This window comes from Ochotona curzoniae, unplaced genomic scaffold (assembly GCF_017591425.1).
Source record: "Ochotona curzoniae isolate NIBS_2020 unplaced genomic scaffold, NIBS_Ocur_1.0 scaffold_2587, whole genome shotgun sequence".
Taxonomy (NCBI): domain Eukaryota; kingdom Metazoa; phylum Chordata; class Mammalia; order Lagomorpha; family Ochotonidae; genus Ochotona; species Ochotona curzoniae.
Genome location: NW_024467096.1, coordinates 800,408 through 815,655, shown reverse-complemented (window position 1 = coordinate 815,655; position 15,248 = coordinate 800,408). Strand labels below are relative to the sequence as shown.

The 15,248-nt window shown below is 43.4% G+C and overlaps 1 protein-coding gene across 1 annotated transcript; it reads right to left on the bottom strand.

Annotated features, from left to right (window-relative positions):
- Positions 1 to 7,364: 7,364 nt before the first annotated feature.
- On the bottom strand, positions 7,365 to 13,382 carry NDUFB4 (NADH:ubiquinone oxidoreductase subunit B4). Its single transcript, XM_041002933.1, has 3 exons — positions 13,122 to 13,382; positions 8,511 to 8,657; positions 7,365 to 7,484 (listed from the first exon to the last, which is right to left on the bottom strand). The coding sequence occupies exons 1-3, from the start codon at positions 13,299 to 13,301 to the stop codon at positions 7,422 to 7,424; spliced, it is 390 nt and encodes a 129-aa protein (XP_040858867.1). The 5' UTR covers positions 13,302 to 13,382; the 3' UTR covers positions 7,365 to 7,421.
- Between the last annotated feature and the right edge of the window lie 1,866 nt (positions 13,383 to 15,248).

Genomic DNA, 15,248 nt, shown 5'->3' with positions numbered 1-15,248 from the left:
AGTGGGGATGCACTTACATCTCACTGGATGGGACACAAAGATTAGTTACTCCTCACTGGGGTATTGAAGATTTCTCTGCACACCCCTCAGAAAACTGTTCTGAACCTAAACTGTTGACACATGTCTTATTAAGAGTTATAGAGTTAGACTACCCGAAAAACAGCCAGGTTCCTCCAGAGATGAATTACTTCAATGCATTTGGTGACAGAGATTTATTTTTATTGGAAAGGCATGCTTACAGAGAGAAGGAGAAACAGAGAGACATTCTTGTATCCACTGGTTCACTTCCCAAATGGCCGCAACAGCCGGAACTTCTTCCAGGTCTTCCACACAGGTGCAGGGTACCAAGTCTTTGGGCCATCTTCTGCTGCTTTCCCAAGCCACAAGCAGGGATGCTGGATAGGAATTGGAGCAGCTGTGACATGAACTGGTGCCCACGTAGGATGCTGGCAATTATAGGGGGAGGATTAGCCAATTGAGCCATGGCATTTGGCCCAAAGTTGATACTTCTTGTGATTATGGGGAAAACTGAACTTGAACTCTATGCCAGATTTGCTCTAAAATTTCAGATGTTCCACCAGCCATCCATCTCCAGGGAAACTCAGAGGTCTGATGTCAGCTGTCATGTGTTGAACTTCCTTTGTTCCTTTGAATCCTGAAGCTTGGCTGTGAGATGAAGGCATGCTGTGCTTTTTTGATAATGCAAGCCGAATGTCTCCAAGAAGACACTGTTCTGTATCTCTCCAGGACACAGTGAGTGTCAATAGAATACATCTTTCTGAGCCAGAAAAATAATCATATGCAAGGCAGCCAGAGGGAAATAAAAGTATTAATCACAGTTATAGATACAAATGGGTCTTCTAAAAGAAAAATAGAATACAATAAAAGTATTTTCTTTTCATGCAAAGGTAGGAAGTGGTGGTGGAAATGTTGAACACCCAGCTTCTTTTCATGTATCCATGGAATTATGTTTTCAGTTATTTTTAAGTGCTGCCTGTGTTTTTCAGGCCAGCACTTAATGGAGATAACTGCTCATATAAACCTCTAATGTCCTCACACACTCCATCAATTATCCTGAAGAATGCAGCAAGTACTCCTCAAAGCTCAGGGAGGAACTGTGCCATGAAAAAAGATCACGGACTGGACTCAATGGGATTTCAGCCGGAACATGCATCTGATCTTTTTTCCCTCATGGAAAGACATGAGAGGGAAACACAATTATTCGAAAGAAGGAGAAGGGATGTCATCCAAGGATAAGGAGTTATTCAGAAAACTGGCTCCTCACACCTGAGCAAAGGGGAGCTAATAGAGATAATATATTTAGACTGTCAGAGCTTTCAACAAGTTCACAACCAGGTGAGTCATCCTTGGATTGTCAGGGGTTGCTTTGTTCTGTGATGAGGGCTGTCTCAACACTGAAAACCAGGTCTGCTTGAGAATCAGCAGCAGCCTGCAATCACCCTGTAGCCTCCCACGCTCCCATGCAGGAGCCACAGTGATGCTGCAACAATGCAAACCCCATCAGCTTACTGCTGCTTAGAGCCTTCAAGGGCTGTCCCTGCAACTGGCTGAAGGTTGCACACCTTATGGGATACAAGCCTTACGAATTAGCTCCTGGTTGCTTTCTTCATTACACACTTGTCATTTTTGAATGCTTAGCAGTGTCAGTGTGAGTTTCTTGTGCCCAGCGCCCAGGGCTAGTGGCATCAGACAGATAAAAGATGGCATTTGGTGTTCAGATGACGTGGCAATTTGTGTCCTCATGAGAATACTCTTCAATGTGTTTTGGGACATCATTTCTGACTGACCAAAAAAACCCATATATATCTTTCGAAGTTGATTAAATTTTCAAGATCACACTGCTCAATAATTCTCAACATTAAAAAGAGCTTTTAAAAAGATTTACTAACCAAGACTTTCTCTGTATAATTGCTTTTTTTTTTTTTCACATTTAGGCACCAAGAAAATACTGTGCATTTATACTTAAGAGCCCATACTAGAATAACTATCAATGGAAGATACTGGTTTGAATAAGGATTTATATTTCATCTCCTTTAAGCCTATAATCACTGAAAATAGACATGTTATATTAGTTTAAATGAATAGTGAGTTTGAAAAAGCAAATAACAAATACACATGAACAAAAATACAGGCAAAAAGTTAAATCTCAGTAGTATATAAAATGTTTATTGAAACTTTTTATCATCATATTTTAAAAATAGTAGTAAACATTGACATTGTCACTTTATAATAACTCATTCTACAATACTAGAAGAATATACTTAGGAAACGAAGGCACGGAGAACTTTTTAAATATATTTAGTTTATGCCAGAAGTTTGTCCAATGAGAAATGTTTAGGATATACACACAATAATTCACCTTCAATGGCGACCATTCCATTGTATGTAACTTCAGTTCCCCAGTAGGGGATTCCAGAAATTGGGAGACTACCTCCACCAAGGCTTAGGAGCCCGCCTTATCAGTGATGTTTGTAGCATTGAGCAGACTTCCGCATGCCAGATAGCCGCTCCAGTCAAGGGCAAATGGTTCTACTCTACACCCTCTGCTACTAACAACAAAACAAAACAAAAAAGCACAGCATGCTGCTCCATTTGGGAGTGCTGCTCTGACCCACTCATGTAGGGATTTGTAGACAGCAGTTTTAAATGAACACCAGAAAGGATGTTCAGCAGCAGGTTGCTGGTCATGCAGCACAACAATGTTAATACAGGGCATCCTTGATAGAGAAAGATGCTGTCTCTTGAAGGACCCTGACAATAGGACAGCACAGATTCTGAGAGGGCAAAAGCAAGGCTTATGCTTGCCTTTAAAAATATAAAATTACTTCTTTATTTGAAAGGCAAAATTACAAAAAGAGAGGAAAAAACAGAAAGGTCTCCCATCCAGTGGTCCACTCTCCAAACTACCCCCAACAGCTGAGGCTGGGCCAGGCTGAGGGCTAAGAACCTGGAATTCCATTCAAGTCTCCATGTGGATGGCAAGGAGTCCAAGTTCTCATTGCCATATTCTGCTTTCCAATGCACAGTAGTAGGGAGCTGGATTGGAAGCAAAGCAAGCACAACTCAAATTTGGATGCCAATATTGAAGGTGATATCTTAACCTATTGTACCACAGTGCTGGCCCAGACAATTCACGATTTCAAAAAGAGCTGAGCATCCACTGTGAGATCAAGTGCCCATTCAGTCACAGCTGCCCATCATTCTGCACATAACATCTGAAACACTGATCCGAACACTGATCTGAAACACTTGTGCTGCAGGGCACAAGTGAAAACAGGTAAGCTTGCCAAGCGCAAGACAACCAGCATAGGGATAAAACTCAACAGAGGGTGGGCATAGGGCTCAGCATGCAGTACAAGCAATGACCTGGTGGCCATGAACATGGTGTTGGCCATAGGAGTTAGATTTGTGTGAGTGTGAGAACCACAAGAAGGAATCAGAATTGCTCTTTCTCCAACACAGTGGCTCACACATGGGATGCCGCTTCCCCTCTCTCTCTCTCTCTGATAATCCAGGTTCTCCTGGATGAGAATTTGATTCCCAGGTGAGACCACTTTCACAAGGAAAGACCAGTAATAAACAAATATGACTATCTGCTGGTCCTCTGGGGATTCTTCTTCCCCATTTGCTGGCTCACATCTCAAATGACCTCAATGGCCAGAGCTAGGGTAATCCAAAGCTGGGAGACAAGAGCTTTTTCCGGGTCGCCCACATGGATACAGGGGCCCAAAGACTTGTATCATCCTCTGCTGTTTTCCCAGGCCATTAGCATAGAGCTGGATTGGAAATGGAACATCTGGAACTCGATCTGACACCCATATAGAATGCCACTGTTGCAGGTATATTAACCTGCTATACTACAATGCCAGATCCCATCTCTCCTCACCAGAGATTCTTACACCTGGAAAATAAACACCTTCATCCATCAAAGTAACCCTGATTTTAAGAATCTAGGGTGCTATTGTACCATGACAGGGGTGAAGGATAGGTCTACTTCTGAATTTTCAGTTAGAATGCCCATGTATGATTATTATATCAAAGGCCTGATAATGGTAGAATAACTAAGATTTTGATCTTTGAAAATTAAGGTCTTGGAGGAGGGCCTTTCCACCCCCAGCCGGGAATTTGGGCTTCCTCCATACCCCCGATCCTCTCGGGCGGGTTGGAGGGGTGGCGGGAGGAGCGCTCTTGGTGGAAGCCGGCCCCCCCCCCCGCCCCCAGCGTGTGTCCCTTTCCCGGAAAGAAAGGAGCGCTGGTTCTACCAGGGGAAGCTGGGCTCAACGTTGAGGGATGACCTGCCTCTGCTGGCCCCACAGCTCTTTCCCACCCGGTCTGCTTGCTAATTAGCCCAACACTAATCCATCAAGATGATGCTCAGGTGGATGAAGAGGGAGGGAGCACCTCATTGGGAACAAGAGGTGGATGAAGAGGACGTGTCTTCCCTGCTGCTGCCGCCGAAAGGACCCACCCTGCCCACAATGGTACGCGCCCCATCACTCCCAACACACCCAACAGCACCCACAGTTCTGCTTCCTGAATGCCCCTAATTATGTTGCCTTGCTGCTGTGATGCGATGCTGGAAGCCTGACCTTCCTGCCACCATCTACTTCCATTATGTGCCCTGGTCATAAAGTTTTCTTTTGAGCCAAAAAAAAAAAAAAAACAAGAAAAAGAAAGAAAGAAAATTAAGGTCTTGGTAACTAGCAGGATTTGCAAGTGAAAATCAATATACTCATATAAATGAGCCCTTTAGAGCATGCTGTTCATCTATAGCACTGGATTTTATTATGTCTTTGTCACCCTCAGTTTTAAGAATGAGCTACGCAGCATGGGCTAGCTGCATTTTATTGGGCAGGATTATTTCATTTTCACCTTCATGAGCCTATGTATAAATGGGCATTACTGTCTCCTTACTACATATGAGGAAGCAGAAACCCAGTGTCGATGCAGCAAGCAGGCGATAGCCCAAGTGCTTGGATACCTGCCATTCATGCAGGAGATCCAGTTTGAGTACCTGAAGCCACTGAAGGCATTTGGGGAGTAAAGTGAATGGAAGCAGTCTCTTCCTTCTTTCCAAAGAGATTAAGAAGCCTCCTAATTCAATTACTAAATCTGACCAATGCTTCTAGCCCAAATTTACCTGCCAAAACCTGTGCTGTTAACCATTATACCTCTGTTCCCACCTCTACATTTCCTACCTGTCCACATCTAACATATCTTGCCTTTCAATGCTCCTGTTTGTCCTGCCAGCTTTGTCTTCAGTATAGACCAAATGCCAACATTCCAAGTTCCTCAGACAGAATGATTTCCTTATCAGCTTGCCCACTGTATTAACTCTTTGCTGAAACCCTTACACTTTTATTACTGTCTTGCTGCATTTACTGTTGGGCCTGGAGATCAGACCAGGACTTCGGTATTTAAAAAAAGACACAAAATAAGCAAACAATTGTTTTTAATGATTTATTCATCTTCATTAAAAGGCAGATCAGATCCATAAAAGACAGAAAAGATCCTCCATCCAGTGGCCACAATGGCCAAACTGAGCTGATCTGAAGCCAGGGGAGTCTTCCAGGTCTCCCACAGAGGGTCCAAGGCTTTGTGCCATCCTCTGCTGCCTTCCAAGGTCATAAGCAGAGAGCTAGATGGGAAGTGAAGCAGCCAGGACAGGAACCAGTGCACATAGGACATCCTGGAGCTTGCAAGGTGAGGACCTAGCCATTGAGCCATATTGTGCTGGGCCCAGCAAATAATTTTTCAATAAATAGTGTCAGAGGATGAGCTCCTTAAGCATGACCACCAAGTTAATTTCCACTGTATTTTCAGGCTATAACACAATACCTAGGTCTTGGCTTACACTCACATGCTCAATGGCTGCACATTAATCTCTTTCTTCATTGGATTGTGAATCCTTGGAAAACAAGGATTGTACTTAGTCCTGCAGCTCTTCACAACCATCTTGAGTGCAGTGACTCCCAGGGGGTACTTTTGCTTCTCTGTTCTTAGGGTGTTAGTAAGTCTTATCATTCAACTAATGAATAGTAAAATGTGTAGACATGCAGGACAGGCAACAACGCACAGGCTGGCAGTCAGCACTTTTGGCTATGGCCTGCCGAAAGTAGTGGTTTTACCCACAAGGCCTTGAGCCACCTCTCTGCTACCCCTGCTGTGGATGTCTGCCCTTCCCCATGCTGTTCTTGTTCACACTTTTCTGCTAAGTGATACTGTAGCTGCTAGCTAGTGCTCTTCTTCACTGCCTAGAATATTCTAGCATTGTAGGAGTTGGAGAGTGATGGAAAGAATCCCACAACAGTGTAATAACCTGAATCTTGTGCGTCCAGGGTGCCTCATGTCTGCATCCTTCTGCATCATGCTTATGTCTTAGGACACTGGGTCTCAGTATGTCCCAGTGTATTTATTTTCATGAAGTACGTATACATCGGTAAAGATGCTATGGGCCTATAACTATCATGGAGACTTCCAGCACAAATGGTCAGAAAAAAAAAATGATACAAACCAGCTTCTTATCTTCTAGCATTTTCTCATAACTAAATACAGCATGTTTTGGTGAGCTCTTGCACACAGAACTGGCTTGCAAAACATCACCAAATGTTAGGATTCCTCCCAGCAAGATCCTGCTTCCAAGATCAGTCACTTAAAAAAATTATTCCCATTTTTTTTTTGTTTGTTTCCGCATGTTTTGCTTGTGAATTATTTCCATGTTATACTCAGATTAGGAATTTAAAGAAATTACAATTATAATCCTCTCAACAACTTCATTAACTGCTAACTGCCCTATTAAAATACTACCTAATTATAAATTAGCTGTAGATATCAGGTACCTCTGATGAACCGACAATATTTTTTACAGAGATCATTCTGTGAGGTACCTCATCTTTCATACAGGATGATCACATAAATGAATAAACTTACAAAAATAAGAAATATAGGATGTTTTTACTTCAGTATTTTTCCATATTTTATATGAATAAGAGGTTCCCTCATTTCATCAGACTAGCATACTTGTTTTAATTCTTAAGTGTTAGTGAACAGTATATGAAAATATACATGGAATTACTTGTGAAGAATGCACTTAAATTTATTTAAAATATGTACTTGTAAGACATTACCTGACAAGTTGGTTATTATCCCTACTGTCTAATCTAGTAGTAAGAACAGTAATCGTAAGATCCTACAAGTATTTTTTTAGATTTTCAAAACTAAATGAGAAAACTGTAATTATTTTAGTATTTTTTTACTTGAAACATCTTTTTTTTTAAAAATTTTATGGTACAATTCCATAGGGTCTGGAATGCAACACAATAAAAACTCTGAAACTGGCAAACTAATGATTAATATAGGATTTATTTCAGAAAGAATACATATAGTCATCATTGCTGGATTTAGTATGAGATGCTAAATGTTCGATCCAATTTTCCCTCCTGGATAAGTTTTTCTTTCTTATCCTGTATAACATATTAAACAAAAACAAAAAAGGACATTAAGAAACAATGCATTCTGGCACAATCCATTGTACAATTATAAAAACAGAATAAACCACTCCCAAGGTGAACTGCAAATCCATTGCCCAGGGAAATGTCAGCAAGGAAGTGAGAAAGTGCTCCTATTCAAAACCATCACCCCCACCTCTTAGTGATTTTATCTGTGAGGCAATTAACTTAGCAGCTCATCAAAACACCTGAGCTCTAACAGGATCGCTGAAAGGACAGGGGAAAGGGATGAAGGCCTGGGGCTGCAGCCGGGTGTCTAGCACCAGGAAGCGACCTGCTGTCAAACCACCTGCACGGCTTTTGATCATCCTACATCAGGCTTCTGACAGCACTGATCCCTTCTCAGGCTGCCTCTGCTTCTCTTTGGGCAAGGATGTGACCCACTTAGCCAGAATTCCCACACAGGAGGAACACATTCAGTGATTTACATATTCTATTGGTAGCTGATCCATTAAACCAAGTATAATTTTGTTTCAAAACAAAGGAACTAAGAAAACAAACTTAAAAGTGCACAAAGATAACATCTAAAGGTTAATCAGAATTTTAAAAGGCTTATTTTCTGCCCATTTAACGAGCAAAAAATTAACTTTTTCAAGTTGTTTTGGTAGTCCCTTGCTTAATAATCCCAGGATAATTTCCTTATACTACCTAAAACATATACCAGGGGAATTCATGAGCTTAAGTTTAAGTCTTAAACTGATCACTTAATTACTTTAAATTCAAAAGCAGTCGTTACATGAAACTGGTCAGACCAGAGGCTACCAGGAGTTTTTAACAAAGTATGTTTTCATATCAGTTGATACCATAAAGCAGTAAAAACCGAGCTTAAAACTGAAACTTCTATTTTTAACTCTGGTCGCAAAAAAATAAAGAGAAGGGTCGGAGGGGCACATAGGTAATTTATGCTCACAAAACACTAAACGAGCACCTTCCCCAGAGGACCTGTCACCTGAACAGGAGACAACTAGTCCCAACACTCACCCTGTCGGTCTTGAAAACATAGTACCAGAAATATAGGGGCCCAATTCCAAACAGAGCTCCTAAGAGTGAGTTCTTGGGAGTGGGCCTGAAATTTGGATAGATGTTCGCTGATCTCGCGTATGTCCAACGAGTTAAGGCAGGATCTTCCTGAAATTAACAGAAAGTTACAGAATTTAAGAGCCACATTGAGGAACACATTCACAAGGACTTTTGTGAAGGAGCACAGGGGGCGCCTTCTGCTCTCTTAGGTATTTAGGGTAAATCTTAAACGCTCCTAAACAGCATCAGGATGGTTCTAGCATGTCTAGTATTTTCTGAGAAACAGAGGCATCTGCTCAAATCCTATCTAGAAGTTTAAGACTTTTATGTCACCCTTCAGCTTTCTGTTTATCTATGAATTTTTCTACCATAGGCACTACTTTTTCTCCTTTATCATTTTACCCACCCTTCTCTGGCTGCTTTCTGGCTCACTGATTTTCATGAAGTCTGTCCACCAGAACCACCCAGCACTCCTGATGAAGACAAGCAGATCTTGATTGTTCCACCAAGCTTTGTATTTTGTTTCCAGAAACCTTTTCTAACAATTTCCTAACTGGTTCTTAATGCCTACATATGAGCTATCTGTCAGATGAAAAGTGGTCATCACAGATTAACTCTGAACTAAGCTTTTTAAACTGACTTGGCTGACATGTTTTAAGCAAAATTAACATGTTACATTGCTGCCTACATTGCTGGCGCCCCATATTGGAGAATCAGTTTGAATCCACCACTTTGCTTCTGACCCAGTTCGCTACTTATGAGTGTGGGAAAGCAGTGAAAGATGGTCCAAGCACTTGAGCTTCTGCCACCCACACAAGGGATCTGGTGGAGTTCCTGGCTTCGGCCTGGCTCAACCTTGCTGGCTGCGTCATTTAGGGCGTGAGCAACAGATGAAAATCACTTTTTCTCTGTCCCCCTGCCCTTCAAATAATTTTTTAATTAGCATACTTTACACCATTAAACGATTTTAGAAAGGTCCAAGTTATTGTTAAAGAAAATTAGATTTTGGTTAATAAAAAGCACTTGTCTGTTTTATTAATACTCAAATAACTATCTAAGAACAGCAAATCTACCCCAAACACATAATTAAAGTTAATTCACTAAATCCTCAAATGGTTTTACAAAACTCTTCTCTCCAATTAACTGAGAGATAAAAAATAAGCAAATAAAATCAGTGTTAAGACTTCAGTGTGTATCGCTTCTCGGCCTTTTGGCTAAGATCAAGTGAAGATTTCAATATGTGACATGAATATGTAAGGTTCTAACCAATACCAAGAAATCATGCTTGGTAACATGAAAATAATTTAAGTTGGGCCTTCCATAGTCCTATGTCTAGCCAAAGAGAACAACAGCAAATTTGCCCTGAGGTCATTAGCCAGAGCTTAAAGGGGCAGACACCTTATGGTGGACACGCGCCCTTCTTCCAGTGTGCTGAACTCAAGGGTGTGGGCCTTTACTACACACAACCCCTGTTGACACTGCTGCTTGATCAGCTAGTAAAATTAGCATCTCGCATTCAAATGAAAGCAAGCTCAACGGGGTCTTGTAGAACTGTCTGTATTATGCCTGTATTGCAAACAGAAATGATAAAGAGGGGAAAATACAAGGTAAGATGTAGGTTCTTTGAGGGGGATGTTTGCATTCCATACCTGAAAGGATTAAATGCATTCATTCTTTTATCTGCCCCTTCTGCTCAGGATGTGTTTGGCTGCCCAAGACAGGCTTCTTAGTCTGCCTGTACCTGCAAAATCAATTTTCTAGCAATAAGGCATTTTGCTTGGTAAATTCCTAAGAGCCCTTTGACAATGGTTCATTGAGCCCAGAACACTAAGAGAGGCTCTAAACACCCACTGTGACACCACTCAACATCCACTGGACACGATGAAAATTCCTTCTGAAAATGTCTTCACTTGACTTGGTTTTTCTCCTCTCTGGCCATCCGCTCTTCCTCTTTTGCTCTTTTTCTCTGCTCACTCCAATTGGACCTTAAGCCTATTAATCTTCTCTAATTCACTACCTAGACAAGGCTGTCTAGACACGACTGCGAATATCTACAGGCTAACAAATGGCAAACTTCTACTTCTAGCCCTGGAACTCTATGTATAATATCCAACTACCCACTAACACTGTTGTAACCGTCACCTCCCCCAAACTCATCTCCCTAAACTCTGCTGCACTTCCAGACTTGATCCACTCACAGTCTTCTTCATCTGGGTTAAAAGGCAACTTAATTTTTCCAACTGCTTCAGTCAACAACCTTGAAGGAATCTAGGGTTCTTTCTTTTATGTCACAAACCACATGTCATCTGCTAGCAAACCTGGTTGGCTCTACTTTCAATAAATACCCCAAAATGATCACTTCTCATCACCCTCACTGCCACCTTCTGGTAGCCAACATCCAATTAGACAGTGTTGCCCCCTTCAACAGGCTCCCCACTCCTGCTCGATTCCCCACAGCCATTCTCAACTATACAGAGTGTTGTACTCCAAGTCCAGACTGTGCGCTCTATACTTTGCAGAAGTTCTTACAATGACATGTAAGGCCGGCGGGATCTACCTCAGGGAACCCTCTGACCACCTTGCTTCCAGTTCTGCCGGCACCTTCTCCAGATTAGCCACAGTGGTCCCTTTAGTGTATTTCTTAAGTAACCAGACACACTCCTGCCTCAGGGGCTCCGCACTTGCTGTCCCTCTAACTAGAATTCTACTTTTCCAGAGAGTACACGGCTAGCTCCCTCACTTCTTATAGATCTTTAGTCAACTCTCACCATCCCTGGGCCTATTTGAAATTGCAACAGCTCATCCTCCCTGCTACACACACACATATATCTGCCAATAATCTGTCAGATCTCCTTCCCCTTATAAATTTTTTTCTCCCAGAGATTTTATTTATTTGAAAGACAGAGTTATACAGAGAGAGATGGAGACAGAGGAAGAAGGAGACGGAGAGAAAGAGATAGAGAGAGACCTTCCATCTGTTGCTTCAATCCACAAATGGCTCCAATGGTCAAGGCTGGGCCAGGCCAAAGCCAGATGTGTCTTCCAGGTCTCCCATGTGGGTGCAGGAGCCCAAAGACTACGGCCATTCTCCATGCTTTCCCAGGCACATTAGCAAGGAGCTGGACAGGAAGTGGCATGGCTGTGACTTGAACTGGCATCTCTACAGGATGGCAGCATTGCAGGTGATGGATGGCCTTTTTCATGTTACTTACCACTGACATGTTAAATGATGTAGATTATTACTACTTGTCTCCCCAGCTGAAAGGAAGTCCCAGAGGACAGGAAATTTGTTCTCCATTGTTACCTCAGCATCTCACAGGGCCAAAAGAGATCCTTGGCAGTTACTGACTAATCAATCAAACGCATTAATAAATGATTCTGTCATGTATTCATTTAATTCACAGAAGCCCCAAAGAAGCATGTATTATTTTCTCTATTTTTTTTTTTAACGTTAGATAAAAGCTGAAACTTTCCCTGAAAAATGGAAGCTCTGGAATTTAGACCTCAGGTGTAACAGGGCCTTATTGCTTTTATGTATCTTATTTTCTAGATTATACTACGTGGGTGCATGCATAATTAATGTGTTTCTATCTTCCCAAGTGAACAGGTTCTGGATGGAGACAGTTCAGCCAACTAGTTCACAGTGTATGCTGTGGGCTACGCAGAACAGAGATGGGATATTCTTTTCTACCACTTGCTAAATGGGTATCTCTGAATGAACCACCTGTCCTTTCTATGTTGTCTCCTCATCTGTACAATGGGGTGAAGCTGCAGCCAAGTTCTTTGATGAGTGGTGACACTGAATGAAGTAACAGAGGATTTTGCCTTCCTGGGACATCAGTAACGTTCTTTCGACCCTCACAACTTGAATTCAAAACTTCCTAGAGAATAACAATGCAACTGTTGGGAAGGCTTTGAAAAAAAAAAGACATATTCAGGCACACATTTGTTAAGAAATAGTAACTACCAGTTTACAGAGCATACGGAAGGTGCTTGGGAACGTTAACAAATGATCTCACGTAACCTCACAACAATTCCCTGAAAAGCACACATCGCTTCCACAGGACCCAGAGTTAGGTAAACTGCCCAAAGTCACAGTCTGCCAGTATGTGGTGCTATGGATTTAGACTCCAAAGGCCAAAGCTTCAACAAACTGCAGGCTTCTTTTATAAAAAGAGGCTGGGAAATCACTATATTGTCTTATCAACGTTTGAACACCTGTACAAACCAGGCACTGTGCTGCTCCAATTGCGTGCCTCACTTTCATAGTCTATATGAGCTTTTATGCTCATTTTTCAGACAGGGAAACCGAAGCTCCAACTAAGCTTCTCAAGGTCAGCCAGGTGAACGAGGCGACCGAGCAGGACTCGCACCCAGCCTCGGGGGACCTCGGAGCCCGTGCTCCGGGCCGCACTGCACCCTGACCAAGGTCCTAAGGGCTCGCGGTCTGCGCCTGGACTAGGGACCGCCCCTGGGATGTTGCTGCGGGAGAGGGGTCGCCCCGAACCTGGTCCCCCTCAGCCAGTCGGGCTCCAGCCCTCGCCATTCCCGCCCCGAAGGCCCCCGACTCACGATGAGCCCTCGGCGTTTGGGGTTGTTGTACTGAAGCAAGTATTCGCGTTTAAGCCGGGCTCTTATGGCCAGCCGCTCCGCTTGCGCCTGCCGGGCTTCCGGAGATATGTCGTATTCCGCCGGGTTGAGTGTAGACGGCAGAGTGGCCAGGCCCGACGGCTTATATTTGGGGAAAGCCATCTTGGCGACTGGCGCGCAACTGCGCCTGCGCAGCTTTGGGCGCCCGCCCGCTTCACTCTGACCTTCAGTCCAAGAAGTGCGCCTGCGTGTTAGCGGACGGTCAAGCCTGGCGTTTACTCCTCCTTTCTCCCCGCCCACCTTCCAGGATTTGCTCGTGCGCAATGTGCTTTCCTCAGCAGCTGAGCAGTCTTTGCCGCTGCTTTCCAGCTGCGTTATCTCTTCCCAGGTGAGGTTGAGCAGTGATTGTGGGGACCAGGGTGGGAGCCAAGCCGCGCGACCCTGGGCAAGTCACAGTCATTCTGTCGGGCTAGCCAATATATTGTAAGAATCAAATAAGCAAATGAATAAATGCCAAAATGCTTGGCAAAGCACGATTCCCTATCCAAAAAGTAGGTTACCATATCAGGTCCATATAACTTAAGTAAACAAACAAACAATAAAAGCCTTATTTTTTATAGGCATGAGCTAATGTTACAAGAATAGGGTTTCCTGACAGTAGTTGGTGCGGGAGGGGAGAGAGAGAGGCAAGAAATGAAGCAACAATGCCTGAGTTAAGATGCTAAAGCTTTGGGCCCCGCGGCGTGGCCTAGTGGCTAAAGTCCTCGCCTTCAACGCGCCAGGATCCAGCTCCCTGCTTGTGGCCTGGGAAAGCAGTCGAGGACGGCCCAAGCCTTGGGACCCTGCACCCCCTGCACCCATGTGGGAGACCTGGAAGAAGTTCCTGGATCCTGGCTTCGGATCGGCATAGCATCGGCCGTTGCACTCACTTGGGGAGTGAATCATCGGATGAAGATCTTCCTCTCTGTCTCTCCTCCTCTCTGTATACCTGACTTTCCAATAAATAAATAAATCTTTAAAAAAAAAAAACAGATTCTAAAGCGTCTTCCCTAAAATCCTTGGTGTATAGGTGCTAAACATGAAAAACGGGCAGATGTGTGACAAAGCTGTTAAGTCACTACCTGGGACATCTGCATCCCGTGTCAGAGTGCGTGGGTTTGAGTCCCGCCTCCTCTGCTTCCTACCCGGCTTCGATAACCATACCGTGCACCCTGGGAAGCAGCAAATGATAGCTCAAGTACTTGGATCCCTGCCACCCGTGGGAATTCTGGGCTCCTGGCGTCTGCCTGGCCTGGGGCCCAGCTGTTTCGGGCATCTGGGGAATGAGGCAGAAGATGAAAGATCTCTCTCCCTCCTCCCTTCTTTCAAATAAAATGAAACTAAATGCATTTTTTTAAAAAAAGAATGAAAAAGCCTCACAGATATGAAAATACAGAGTCACTATATCCTACTGTATAAGACATCTGAATGGGGGGTGTGGTGCCAGCAGGCTAATCCTCTGCCTGAAAGTGCTAGTATCCCATATGGACACTGGTTCATGTCCTGATTGCACCACTTTCCCATCCAGCTCCCTGCTTAAATGCCCTGAGTGCTTGGGACCCTGCACACACATGGGAGAGTCAGGAGAAGCTTCTGGCTCCTGGCTTCAGATCAGCTCAGCTCTGGCTCTTACAGCCATCTGGGGAGAGAACCAGAAGATGGGAGATCTTTCTGTGTCTTCTTCTCCCTGTAAATCTGTCTTTTCAATAAAAATAATAGTATACTTTTTTTTTAAAAGGCAAATTTGGGAGAAAAACCTTCCTTACACCCACAGTCCTTCCTTCTTTCTCCCACTTCAAATTACACTGCTGTGGGTATTAATCCGCTATTCTTCGGTAGAAAAAAAAAATATATATATATATAAGCAGTATTTCTACAACACAGGCAAGGAAAGCTGGAACAAAGAACTTGAGCTTGGCGGAACCATCTGGGACGTGTAGGTACGTGGGGAGGTGGTTGCTAGGCAGAGAAGGGACTGGAAATGATGAGGAGCAGCAGTGCTGTCAGATTGATTCAATATTTTAATGCTGTTTTAAAATATTTATTAAGCACCCACCGGGTGAAGCATAC

Bases quoted from the DNA above. Each gene is read 5' to 3' on its own strand.
- NDUFB4 (XM_041002933.1), bottom strand. From the start codon at position 13,301: ATGGCTTTCCCCAAATATAAGCCGTCGGGCCTGGCCACTCTGCCGTCT. The intron at 8,658-13,121 runs GTGAGTCGGGGG...TGTTAATTTCAG, and splicing joins CCAAACGCCGAGGGCTCATC to GAAGATCCTGCCTTAACTCG. The intron at 7,485-8,510 runs GTGAGTGTTGGG...TATGTTATACAG, and splicing joins ATGTTTTCAAGACCGACAGG to GATAAGAAAGAAAAACTTAT.